The following is a 13,543-nucleotide window of genomic DNA, read 5'->3' on the forward strand; positions in this document are numbered from 1 at the left end:
TGCCTCAAACAAAACAAAAACAAACCAGAATAAATGTATTTTAGGTGTTTCTTAGTCTTTAGTGTTGATTCAGTTTGGGCTTCTGTCAGCCTACACACCCCAATTCTTGTTAGGAAGGCTTTACTTCTTTCCTAACATCTTATATTATGGCCTTATTATAAAAGGATAGTTGCTTTCTTTTCAGCATAAATGGTGGAAAATTTTAGCCTCTTACTGTACCACTGGCAAATTGAAGTTTTCAGACAACTCAAAATAACTTGCCCTTCTGATTTGAAGTGTGATTATTTGCACACCACCAAAGCAGGTTAGTTATGATACAAGAAGAATTTCAAAAGAAAGGATTTGGGCAGGTAATGCGTGCGACCTTTTTCATATTCCTTGCACTTAATGTTCTGCTTCTTATGTTCATATTCCTGCTTCTTAACGTTCTGATACTCTCTGACATCTTTTGTACTATAGTCTAACTCTGTTTCTTAGCCTGTACAACATTTGAGTAAAACACCCAATATCTCAAGTTCCCGAGAAGCATTTCAGTGACTGTGTATGTGTGTTGCAGTAGAGGGGTAAAGACTGATGATCATTTTTATCTTTCTTTCTTCCTTTCCTGGGGATCAAACCCAGGGCCTTATGAATGCCAAGCAAGCACTCTATCACTGAGCCATACCTCTCTCTCTTGTATTTCTTATAACTGTCTTCCACCATGTTGTGTTCTCTGGAGAAAGTAGCTGCCCTTTCCTCTGTTACCGTTCTCTGTTCACTCCAGAGCTACTTGAGTATTCATTACTTATTTATCTGAAACATATGGTTGGATGTTGCCCAAGGCATAGCTACAAATGCCTCTAGCCTTTGGTTCTTGCCAAACAGCATTGTTAGTCTAGTAAAAACCAACCTTAAAAAATTCGAAGAACAAATTTCAGTTGCCTGAAATTTTTTCAATTTGATTATGATGCAGTGTTACGGAAAATACAGGCTGAAGATTCTCATCATTTGGGATAAAGGGAAGACAAACCATTTTATAATAAAACAATAATGTAAAATGTTGGGGAAGGAAGAGCAGAGTCTTCCTTGACAAGATTGGAGCCACTGAGCCATCTTGGTGCTATTCGTTGTCTATTATCTGAAACCTGACAGTGGGGTTTGCTTGAAGCAAAGTATCCTACTCACTACGGACAACTGAGATAAACTGTTAATTTTCTTGGTGAAAATAGAGTTGGTGGCACATCCTTTGTTCCTCTTATTGTACTGGGTTAGTTATTGAATCAAGCATATGCTCATTACTGTGCATGTGCTAGTTAAGGCCGAAGTAAGAACATAGTTACAGTTGTTAGGATATGAGCTTACTAGTTGAGGTATCTGTAAGGGATCCTCCAAAACAGCAGTGGTCCTTAAAACTGAGCAGGGAGGCAGTGTAAGTGCTACTCAGCTTCGGATCCCGAGCATGTAGCAGTAGTATCTGCACAAAGTACACATGTGGGAAGTATTTGTCAAATGAATGGATGGGTTAATGAGTGCAAAAAAGGAATGTAGGAATGAATGCCGAGTTGCCTTTCTCATCCATAGGAAAAAGATCACTGTAACATAAATATTTATATAACCCTTAATCCATTTTAAAACCTCTCTTGATACCCTTTGAAGTCTAGTTAGGTTAAAAGGACCTCTGCATCAGGGTTTGGTTTCATTGCTGGTGATCCTATCATCCTTTAAAAACATGACTCTCAACAATTAGTGTATAAGGGCTGGGGGCATAGCTCAGTGTGTAGAGCTCTTAACATCCTGTGTTTAATCCCCAGCATCTCTGGGATGTACGGTAGGTTCAGATCTTTAATTCATGAAAAAAAAATTTAATGTGAGCACTTCTCCTTCCTGTACACTTCTGTTATCTTCCAGTCTCTGGAAAACATTCTAGCCTTTTTCCAGTTTTTTCATTCTTATCCATATGTAGGAACAACTTGGTAGTCAGGTGCTCTTACCCCTTGAGGTAGGAACAACTTTGGGATCTGATAGACTTAACCTAATCAGAAATCTGTAAACACGCATGAAATATACTAATATTGGTAATAACAAACCCAGAGTTAAAGCATATAAAGACTATATAGTACAAACTAATACAGAACCATAATTTAAGGTATTGTTGTCTATATTTTGTAACTGACTATAAAATCCATATTTTCTCTTCCCAGTTGTCTTATACATGTGCTATAAGAGAGAGCACTGTGTTTCTTATACAGATAATTCCTCTGATCAGTTTCATTCTATTTCTGATAGGATAGGAACAAAAAAAACGGTGATGCATGCCTATAATCCCAGCACTCGGGAGGCAGAGGCAGGAGGATCTCAAGTTTGAGTCCAGCCTGGACTACATAGCAAGATCTTGTCTCAAAAAAATAACCAAAAATAAAAACAGAAAAATAAAGGTACCCAACATAAAATTATTGAGCAACCTTAAAGTCATCATAAACCACTCTAGTAGCAGCCCAAATCCAGGTGGTCTAATTTGAAATATCTTAAAATCTTAATAAAAAAGGAAAAAAGATCTTAGAGCAGTTTTTCCAACTTTAAGCGTCTGTAAAAAAAATTTGTGGAGAATGATTATTTATACTTCTTTTTTGCTCAGAGTGATTTAAAAATGTAAATATGAATACAAACTAAATCATTTTATCCTCAGACGCTCACATATCATATAATATGGTGTTGTGTTTGTATATAACCTTAAGCATATCCTTCCATGTGCTTCATTTTAAAATTTTAATTTACCTAATAAACTCATTAAAACAATTTTTGGAGATGGAGGGGTTTTCTCCCTATGTTGTCAAACTGGCCTCAAACTCCTGGACCTGAGTGACCCAGCCTTGGTTACAGGTGAGCCTATCTATGGGTGTGTGCCCGGGTCCCACCTTAAAATTACATCTTGAGCAAAAACGTTCTTGGGAAAAATAACTTTTATCACAAAAATTCAGGTGTCATTCAAGTATTATTCTCTGCTCAGTTCTGGAATTCTATTTTGATTGACAATTTTAAAAGTGTTTTTTGTAACTTTTTGGTAAGCCTGGATTTCTTGTGTAATTAGAATTGTGCTTTCTAATATGTAAGTGAATGACATATGTAGGGTTTCATTTTGTTTTGGGACAGGGTCTTTTTTAGATATAAGCAAAAATATAGATGGAATTGGTATATAATACATTCCTATTGAGATGGGGTCATTTTTGGTTTTTGTTTATTTATTTTTATTATTGTTGTACTGGGGGTACATTGTAACATTTACCAAAGTTCTTAAAATGTATCATAGTTGAATTCATCCCCTTCATCATTCTCCTTTATGAGACAGGATCTTGATAGGTAGGCCTGTCTGGTCTTCAACTGTAGATCCTCCTGCCTTAGCCTCCAGAGTGCTGGGATTATGGCTGTGCGCCACCATTGCTGGCATAGTTTTATTTTAATCTTCAAGATGGAGACCATTGATGTGCTTTAAACGTTTTTGCATGTTAAAGTAGTAATTTGATATGGTGGCTTGCATTTTTAAAATAATGCCTTAAGTTTTTTTTTTCCTTTTTCTTGAGACAGACTCACTTAATGTAACCCAGGCTAGCCTCAAACTCTATATCCTCTTGCCTCTGCTTCCTGAGTGCTGGGATTACAGGCATGCACCACCATGCCAAGCTATACGTATACGTCAGTATTTTTATATGTTTAAATAATACAAGCTTCTGTTGGTATTAGAGGAACTTGGGAAAAGGGTAATTAAAAATAGTTAATTTCTTTTTGTCTTGAAGATGCCAGAATTCCAGAAAAGTTCAGTTCGTATCAAGAACCCTGCAAGAGTGGAAGAAATTATCTGTGGTCTTATCAAAGGCGGAGCTGCCAAACTTCAGGTGACTAATTATCAAGACGTCTTTGTTATTAAGCTTTCTTTAACATTCTTGTAGACTTACTCATCTATTTTGATAAAATCTCAGTAAAGCACATTTAAGTAGACTTTTTTTTTTTGCCTTTGCTTTGGGAATGTAAAGTCTAAAAATTATATCTAGGATAGGTCTAAAACACACAGAAATTTGAAGCCTTGAAATAAACTTAGGTCTTCTGTCCCTCCTTCCCACTCTGGTCCCCTGCTCTTCCCTCTCCTCCCTTCCCTCCCTCTCTACGCACTATGCAGCTCAGGCTTACCTGGAACTCTTTGTGTAGTCCAGGGTGCCCTTCAATTCTCAATCCTCCTGCCTTAATCTCCCAAGTGCTAGAATTCTGTGCCACCATTCCTGTTAGGTTTTCTTGTCTTTTCTTCCTCCTCCATCCTTGCCTCTCTGCCTCTCTTTTCTCTTTTCTTTTTTTTGTTGTGCCTCAGATTAAACTCAGGGCCCGCCCCAAACTCACCTTTTCTTTAGTAGTAAGCACTAAGCTAACTGTTACCATGCACAAATGTTAAACTGTTTTAAGAATAACTTAAAACTATTCAGTTTGAAGTTCTTCCATATTTTAATTAGTCATTGTTCAAAATAAAATGTAACCTTATTAGGTTACATTTTAATTTTATTTATTCTTTTTTTAAGAATTTGAATATTCAGCCAAAAAATTATTCCTTTTTAAAAACGTTTCTTAAAAAATTATATTTAACCCAATCTCCTACCTTTTAAGAACTTTCAAACTGTTTTGATGTATGTCATGAATTGATTTAATTTACCTTGAATAACAGGATAACTAAGAACTTCATATGAGTTAATTACTTCTCCTGCATTTTTATAGTGAGCAAGTAGGTTGAAGTGATACGATGGTTTACCTCTGGAGAGAAGAGTAACCATGTACCCTACAATTGCAGATTCTCATACTAATTAGATTTTACTTGGTACTAAAGATAGCGCACATAAGATGACACTTTTAATTAAGGTTATTCCCAAGGTTTTATATATGAACTGCATTCGGAAATTCAATATAACATATGGGACGGGGCTGGGGACCAAGCACAGGTTCATGCCTCTAGGAAGATGTAATACATATTTGCATAGCAGAAGTTCTGGTTGGTTATGTTTACATAATTCCTTTTCCCTCTTCTTACAGATAATCACAGACTTTGATATGACATTAAGTAGATTTTCCTACAAAGGGAAAAGATGCCCAACATGTCATAGTAAGTGTGATACTCTCAAATAAATGACAGTAATTATTATATTTTAATATTTTTTTAATTTGTATTACCTGTGAGGTGACTGGGTTTTTTTTGTTTTTGTTTTTGTTTTGGCAGTGCTGGGGTTTGAACTCAGGGCCTCATGCTTGTGAGGCAGGTGCTCTACCACTTGAGCCACTCCACCAGCCAAGTGGTAGAATGTTGGGTATTTTCAAGATAGGGTCTCTTGAACTATTTGCCTAGGTTGACTTTGAATGGCAGTCTTCCTGATCTCTGCCTCTTGAGTAGCTAGAATTACAGGTGTGAGCCTCCAGCACCTGGCTGACTGGGTTTTTAAAACCTTTTGAATGTTGGAAGCAAAGAAACCTGCTTTTTCTTATTATATTTTGAGGGTTTGTTTTTATCCATGGTTATTTGGTTATTATCATGTATAATTTTGATAGCAAAGGGAATGGAGACTTAAAATGTTTTTCTCCAAATTAGTCTTTATTATTGAAGGATGTTTAAATGGATGATAAACTTTGGGTTAAGCTAAAGAAATGGCATTTATCAAAAACTTTAGGCTGGGGATATAGATCAGTCGTAGAGCACTTGCCCAGCTTGTGCAAAGCCCTGGGTTTGATCTTCAGCACCATCAAAAAGAGAGAGAGAGAGGGAGAGGGGAGAGGGAGAAAAAAGCCTTTTTTTTTTAAAAATAAATGTAGTAATATCTAACATCATCCTAAAATTATTTATAATGGAAGCAACCTCAACCCTGCAGACATGGTATAAATTAATTCTGAACTGCCCACATGCCAAAGACTCCACAACCATTATGAATGAAACTTACGGAGAGTTTCAATTGCATGGAAAAATACAGACCACATTGTGAAATGAAAATTGAAAATTACAGATTTGGTTGATCTCTTATCTCATTAATAATACATAAAACTTTTAAGACTAAAAGAAAATATACTAAAATATTAGTAATTTATTTTACAATGGTAAAATTACAATTTTTCTATTTTCCAGTTTTTACATTGTGTTGTCTTTTATTTAAAAAAAGTTGTATTTCTAAGATACATTTCTTGCACTGGTACAGTGCCTGCCTAGCAAGTGTGAGCTCTGAATTCAAACCCCAATACCGCCAAAAAAACAACAAAATAAAAAATGCATTTCTTGGATCCATTTTTTTTTAAATAAAATGAAATAATTAGTATACAATTTAGTATTTGAAGACCTTGAATTGCCTGGCTCTGTAGTGTAAGGAATCACTAAATTTCAGGTTTTGAAATCATCAGCTTCTCTGGCAAGGCCATGTAAATTACAGCACCGAGGCCAAAAGTTTCAGTCACCGTGTTGTAAGGTGACTTGGCTTTAAAATAAAAGGAGCAAGTTATTCATGGTAGTAGCATCAACCATAGTATTTTGTTTCAGTGCCTGTTTTGCTTTCTCTCTTTAGATATCATTGACAACTGTAAGTTTGTTACAGATGAATGTCGAAAAAAGGTAAACCCTACCCATAATGTATGGTTACACTACAGTGCCTTCATTGCACTTCATCAGGTTCATTTCACGTAAATAAGAATGGATACCAAGTGTTTATAGCCATATCTGGCACAAAATAAGCACTCAATAAATAACTGCGTTTATTGTATGAGTTACATGTTTTCAACATATCTTTAAGGAAACACTAACAATAGCCTTTCAACAACAAAACTTAGATATGAAACTTTTAAATGATTATTAAAATATTCTGGTGTCCTTACGTTAACTGGAGAATTAAAATACTTTGTGGTTTTATGTAGTTTTTGCTCCTTTCAATTGATCAGAATATTGCTTCAATACTTTGGGTAAATGTGTATCTTAACAGAGTTAGACTCACATTGTCAATCACGTTTAAGTACTTTTTTATGAGAACTAAAGTTGTTTTGTAGTGACAATCTCATTAATAGTTGCTTCTCCCAAATTGCTGACTTGAAAGTACTTTACAAAAGAAGGGCAGCTTTTTGCAAGTACACTTGTATGTAACCTAGGAGTAGCAAAGATTTCTTCAATCAGTTGTTATATTAGCCCAATTTAATCTTAGACCAATTTAACCTATAGAGCGGTTTATGGAAAACACTCATTTACATTGTTTTACTTTCTATAACAAGCAGATTAGTGACAAAACTGTATAATCTTCATGACTGAGTTACTGTCTTTTCTAGTTAGTGCAACTAAAGACACAGTATTATGATATTGAAGTTGATCCTGCTCTTACTGTAGAAGAGAAGTTTCCTTATATGGTAGAATGGTAAGTGTGTATCAAGTGATTGGAGCATTGAAGAGCTAATCAAACAATGCTGCAGTTAAATTGATGATTTATTTTCCCCCTGCATTACACATAAGCAGATCCATCAGTTATATAAGTTAAAGCACTAAAATACAACAAAATGAACTCTTATTTACTAATCACTCTATAGTCTAGGATTTAAGTTGAAATTCAGTAGGAATAAATTAAAAATCCTGTATTTAGTTGGGCACAAGTGGCTCACACCTGTAATCCTAGCTACTTGGGAGGCTGAGATCAGGAGGATTCCCCATTTGAGGCCAGCCCAAGCAAGTATTCTTGAGACCGTATCTTCAAAATAACCAGAGGAAAATTGGCTGGAGGTATGGCTCATTCTTTAGAGTGCCTGCCTTGCAAGTGCAAAGCCCTGAGTTCAGACCCCAGGTTTGAATAATTTTTTTTTAAGGTATATGAACAAGATCTGGCTTAATGTGCAAGGAAAGAGAATTAGGATTTTTTTGTTTGGTTTTGTTGGCAGTACTGGGGTTTGAACTCAGCTTTTGCACCTGCTAGGTAGGCACTCTCTTGCTTGAACCAGAGGGATGTGCAATCCAAGAATTAGGATTTAAAATGACTCTGAACACCAGGATCCAGCAGGGGCTACATTACAGAGAAACAGACCTCTGATGGTAGTTGTGTTCATCAAAGTGTACCATTCTAAGAAGACCTCCCTGAAAGCTTGTGTGGAGCCCCAAGACAATGTTATTATATCTTGGCAAACTTTGAGGAACAGAGGGTCCTCCAGGATGATCAGAGAAATCAGAGCCATCAAATTGAGGAACATTTCAAGGAGTAGAAAGTGCTGTGAGAGGGAACACTAAATTTTCAAGAGACCAGGAATACTTGATTTCATTAACCCATAGCTCACAAGGTGTACCTTGTACACTTTATCTGTGTTTTTGGTATTAAGTTTTGAAAAGACTTGTTCTACCTGAAACAGAAGTGGAGCTAGAAAAATTGATTTCTGCATGATAAAAGGAAGAACTATCTATCAACTAGAATTATCTAGCAATGGAATATGCTTCCCTTTGAGAATGAGCTCACCAACTGATAGAAAATGAGGCAGAAGGGCATCGTTGGGAGGTGTTGAGGTATTAGGTTCTAGCAGCTCCTTACAGTGAGAGACTGTAGTTATAAGTATTTTTTTTACCTAATTTACAAAGCAGGCCAAGCCATACACAGTTTTCCATTCTAAGGATTTTTCTCTTGCTCACTAGGTTTTAGAAGTTTATTTCATAAAGATATTTTAGAAGATATTTCATGAAAACTTTAAACTACAAATCAATAAAAAAAAATAAATAAAAAGACAGATTACAATCAGAGAAATGATTATGCTACCCTAGGTTGGATTGAGTTCTTGTCTGTAGATTGAGGAAAGCCATTGTTTTCATTACCTATTGACATATGTAAACTAAGCCTGAGTTTGGAAGAACTGGGAAATGCAGTAAGAACATGCACATCACACTTTGAGACACATTGGGATATCCATTCATTAGTGATGAACTTCATTCTCTAAGATTTAAATCCAAATATGATGAATGAAAGTCACTGTCTCATACTCAAGAATTCTTTGCAGCCCAGTGTGGTGGTGCACCGCTATAATCCCAGCACTCTGGAGACTAGACAGGAGTATCACTAGTTTAACACCAGCGTGGGCTACATAGTGAGACTTTGCCTCAAAAAACCACACACACACTGAAAAAAGAAATGTTTTGCAATAAAAATAATACTTTTAATATATGTGCTTTTTCATCCTTAAACTTCAGGTATACTAAATCACATGGTTTGCTTGTTGAACAAGGTATACCAAAAGCTAAACTTGGAGAGATTGTGGCAGAGTCTGACGTTATGCTCAAGTAAGTTTCTTGGTTTTGTTTGTTGTTGTTGTCATTGTCTATAGTGGTTATTGTCTACAGAATTGAACTACAGTAGACATTTGGTATCTGAGGTTATATGGTTCCAGAGAGACCGCCACTGAGGAAAAACCATGAATGCATCAAGTTTAAACACAGCTGACTAAAACAAAAGCAGGACTGACAGAGCTTCTCCGTATCAACTGAGCTGTGTAATGCATGCATGGGAATTTTTATTTTGGACACACTTGGTCAGAATTGTGTGTAGTAAATCTGCGAATAAGGCAGGCTTATTGTTCAATGTGTATTAAAACAAACAAACAAAAAAAACAAGCTGTAAGATAATACCATGCCATAAAATAAAAATTCCAAACTCTGCCACCTGTTACAAAGTGGGTGGTGGTTAGATTGGGTGTACATAAGGAATGACAGGTTAGATTGAGTGTAGGTATTACAGTCTGAGGAGATTTAAGTACTACTGTTTTTCCTTTACAGATAAATTTCAAGACTAACTTAGAAATTTATACAACCAAAACCATTCTGAAATTCTTTAGCAAAACACTTTTAAAAGACTTGAAATATGAAAGGAATATTTATAAGTTGGAAAGGATTTAGCTAAGTACCTTGTTTCTAAATTTATCTGAGTGTACTTTCTAAATTCTGACTTCTTTGAAAGCACATTTACCAGAAATGTGTCTTAGTATATAGTTAAAATACTTGTATTGTGTAATTATAATATATAAAGAGCTTTCAGTGAATTTTTAGCATTGTTTACCACCTGAAAATTTTCAACTCATTAGGCAAATATGATGATGCTACTTTTTTATTTTTTATTTGGATGTTAAAGTGATTACTTCTGTGGAGGAAACTGTTAAATTGTCAGAAAGTGTGTGAGGATGGCTAACTGAGTATTTTATTCATAAGCATTGACAAGCTTATTAACCTATAGTTGAAGAAGAGTAAAAATGGAAGACTGTTTTAAGTTCTTGGGAAGGGAGCTGGAAGGAATAGAAGGAAAACAGCTATGTTCTGTTGCTCTGCTTTTCTGACAATAGGGAGAGTAGATGAGCAGTCTGTCAGGCAGATGGTCTTCCAGCTCTCCCTAAATGGACTTTTCAAGGTATGGCTTAATCACTTGCTTTTAAATGGTGTAAACTGAGAACCATAGGCTTATTCTTGTAATTCAGTGTGAGTCTAAAAACATCTAGGTTGTACTATTAGAATTGACTAAAAGGAGGATAAAGAGTCAACTGTTGCTTGAAAAAATTTGTACTGTTAGTATAGACATCAGTAATCACCCTCTTGGGTAGTATTTTGAAATGAGAATCTTACTGAGCCATAGAACTAGGTAGGAATATTTTGCTTTTTACCTCCTAAATGAAAAGTAGATATATCTTGCTTTTTAACAATCATTTGAACCTCCACCCTGCAGGGAAGGATATGACAATTTCTTCGATAAGCTCCAACAGCACAGTATCCCTGTGTTCATATTTTCGGCTGGTATTGGTGATGTACTAGAAGAAGTTATCCGTCAAGCTGGAGTTTATTATCCAAATGTAAAAGTAGTGTCCAACTTCATGGATTTTGATGAAAATGTAAGAAAATCAAATAATTCATCAGATTTTTGTTTTGGGGTTTTTGTTGTTTGCTTTTTTTGAGATGGGATCTCTCTGTATAGCCCAGACTGGCCTTGTACCTGGAATTTTCTTGCCTAAGCCTCCCAAATGGCCACACCTGGCTCAGAATTATTTATGCAATATCTGAAAGCATTTTAATCATGTAAATTCATTTGTTCTCTCGTATTATTTGATACATATTCGTTAAGTTAGATGAAGTCAATAGGTATATTATGAAATGCCTCATCTTCCCTGTTATTTTAAAAAGTAATATACACTTCTTAAAGTTTTGTTCACAAGTTAATAGACTAATAGAGAACTTCTCTTAAAGTAATTTAATGCAGCAAGTTAAAGACTAAACATTCATAGGTAGGGAAAAAAGAAGTGAATTAGAGCTGACATTATTTGGATGAGTTTTCTCCTAATCATAACAGTATATTATGAAATACATAAAACAGAATCTTTTGATTAGGAACCAAATGAAAAGTAATAGTTGAATTCTCAGCTTATTGTGTTTTACCATTTAAAGTGATCACTTAGGGCTGGGCACCTATGGCTCACACCTGTAATTCTAGCGACTCAGGAGGCAGAGATCAGGAGGATTGTGGTTTGAAGCCAGCCTGGGCAAAGCATCCATCATAATAAAAGGGCTGGTGGAGTGGCTCAAGGTGTGGGCCCTGAGTTCAAGCCCCCTTACGGAAAAAATAAAAATAAAAAATAAAGTGATCACTTAAAAAATAAGTTACTTCCTGGAACCCTTATCTCTCATGGGTGTGATGTACTTACGTGCTTTGAGATCTCTAGTGTCAAAGATACATTTACAAATATGAATCTCTATAATGAGTAGAATTTGTAAAATCTATTATTTCTGAACACTTATAATTTTAATAGGGGGTTCTCAAAGGATTTAAAGGAGAACTGATTCATGTATTTAACAAACATGATGGTGCCTTGAAGAATACAGACTACTTCAGCCAACTAAAAGACAATAGCAACATAATTCTGCTGGGAGACTCCCAAGGAGACTTACGAATGGCAGATGGGGTAGCCAATGTTGAACACATTCTGAAAATTGGATATCTAAATGATAGAGTAAGTATATAGATCTACAATTTATTGTTCTTTTATGGAAAAAATTAGGATGAAACTTTGTAGGTAATGGTGGCTGAAGACAGGTGAGAAAGCAATTTTACCCTTTTACTTTGGTGGTAACTAAAAGAGTTGATCACACATGTGTGCTAAAAGTATTGGGAGAATGGAGATGTACATTCTGACAATGGCACTGGATGCTGGGTGCTCTCCCTGGTCATGAGAATCAAAATGTCTCTAGACCTTGCCAAATGTTCCTTGGACAGAATTGCCCCAATTGAAACCCATTGACTGGAAAGAAATCATTTTGGGAAAAAAATCTGCCATGTGGAAAACCCTGTCAGTGAGCCTTGAAAGTTTGACAATCTGTTTTTATTTGAAAAGTTTTATGAAATTGAATTTATTAACATTCCATAGATTTGTAGTTAATGAGATTAAATTATTTGCTTCTCACTACATGTTTTTGTTCTTCTGTTGATTTAGGTAGATGAGCTCTTAGAAAAATACATGGACTCTTATGATATTGTTTTAGTACAAGAGGAATCATTGGAGGTTGCCAACTCTATTTTACAGAAGATTCTATAAACAAGTTTTTCAAGAAGACTTCTCTCCTGCGAGTACAATTGATACAAGAACTGCTCATCTGTCTGTCTGGCTGAAAGACTCTTATTTATAATATATTCTTGCTCTTGAAATTTTCACTTTACATAAGTGAAGTATTTTTAGATATAAAAAAAATTTTCCCACCTCTCAAGACACTCCTCACCATATTTTTTAACTGGTTAAAAAAAACTGAAACCAAAATTAGAAAATAACTCCCTACTTTCCCAAGTTTAATGTTATCATGCAGTTTTTGAGGAGTCTTTTTACTCCAGGGAAGTTTGTAAAAGTTTTAAAAGAAGTTTTATGAAATGGTGAAATAAGGTGCATGATTTTAAGTTTGGCATTTTTGTAATTTGGGTGGATTATGATGAAGGTATCACTGTCTCTTAAAGTTGTGTTACAGTTGGTTATTTTGTCTAGGAAGAAAATCAGTATTGACTAGAAAATGCTGGCATTGTAGTATTTGAAAAAACTGTTGGTGTCCACATGTCACTAATAAAATGTTCTATATTAAAGCACTGATAATAAACATGAAATGAAAAGCCTTTTTAATTCTGCTATCAAGACTGTTTATTCAGCAAATATTTTTTTAAGTGCTGCCACTTCTTTATCTCTTTCTTTATTGTGTGATTGAGTTCTAATGTCCTTACATAGTGGCTATTTATTTTGAATAGTTTCACATTTTATGTACTGTAATTCTAAGCATGAAAAGATAATTGCAGGGAAAATTAAATCTGCCTGTTAGAAAATACTGAGCCTTGTGAAAATCACTTTCCCCCATTGAAAACATCAGGAAAAGAGAGGACTCTGTTGTTAGTGTTGGAAACCAAAGTGTGGCTGGGTCTTATGGTGACTGAAACTGAGTAATAAAAAGTTAGGAAGCAACCACATTTGACCCTGACTGTAACTAATCCTTGAACTTCAGATCCTGTAGGCAACTGAGTGGTTTGCTCATGGT

At 35.3% G+C, this 13,543-nt stretch overlaps 1 protein-coding gene and 1 non-coding gene across 5 annotated transcripts in view; one reads left to right on the forward strand and one right to left on the reverse strand.

The window, feature by feature from the left end:
* The window catches only part of Nt5c3a (5'-nucleotidase, cytosolic IIIA), a 57,220-nt gene extending 44,083 nt beyond the window's left edge, over positions 1-13,137 (forward strand). For all 4 annotated transcript variants that reach the window (XM_074065330.1, XM_074065329.1, XM_074065328.1 and 1 more), the window contains 8 exons: positions 3,771-3,869; positions 5,047-5,116; positions 6,555-6,601; positions 7,303-7,388; positions 9,191-9,280; positions 10,710-10,872; positions 11,785-11,985; positions 12,466-13,137. In XM_074065330.1, coding sequence (XP_073921431.1) covers positions 3,771-3,869; positions 5,047-5,116; positions 6,555-6,601; positions 7,303-7,388; positions 9,191-9,280; positions 10,710-10,872; positions 11,785-11,985; positions 12,466-12,567 — 858 coding nt within the window. In that variant the 3' untranslated portion in view covers positions 12,568-13,137. The remainder of the gene's footprint in view (positions 1-3,770; positions 3,870-5,046; positions 5,117-6,554; positions 6,602-7,302; positions 7,389-9,190; positions 9,281-10,709; positions 10,873-11,784; positions 11,986-12,465) is intronic.
* Trnav-cac (transfer RNA valine (anticodon CAC)) lies at positions 5,225-5,297 on the reverse strand. The gene has a single exon. It is a non-coding gene; the product is annotated as a tRNA-Val (tRNA).
* Positions 13,138-13,543: the final 406 nt, after the last annotated feature.

Source organism: Castor canadensis, chromosome 2 (assembly GCF_047511655.1).
Source record: "Castor canadensis chromosome 2, mCasCan1.hap1v2, whole genome shotgun sequence".
Taxonomy (NCBI): Eukaryota; Metazoa; Chordata; class Mammalia; order Rodentia; family Castoridae; genus Castor; species Castor canadensis.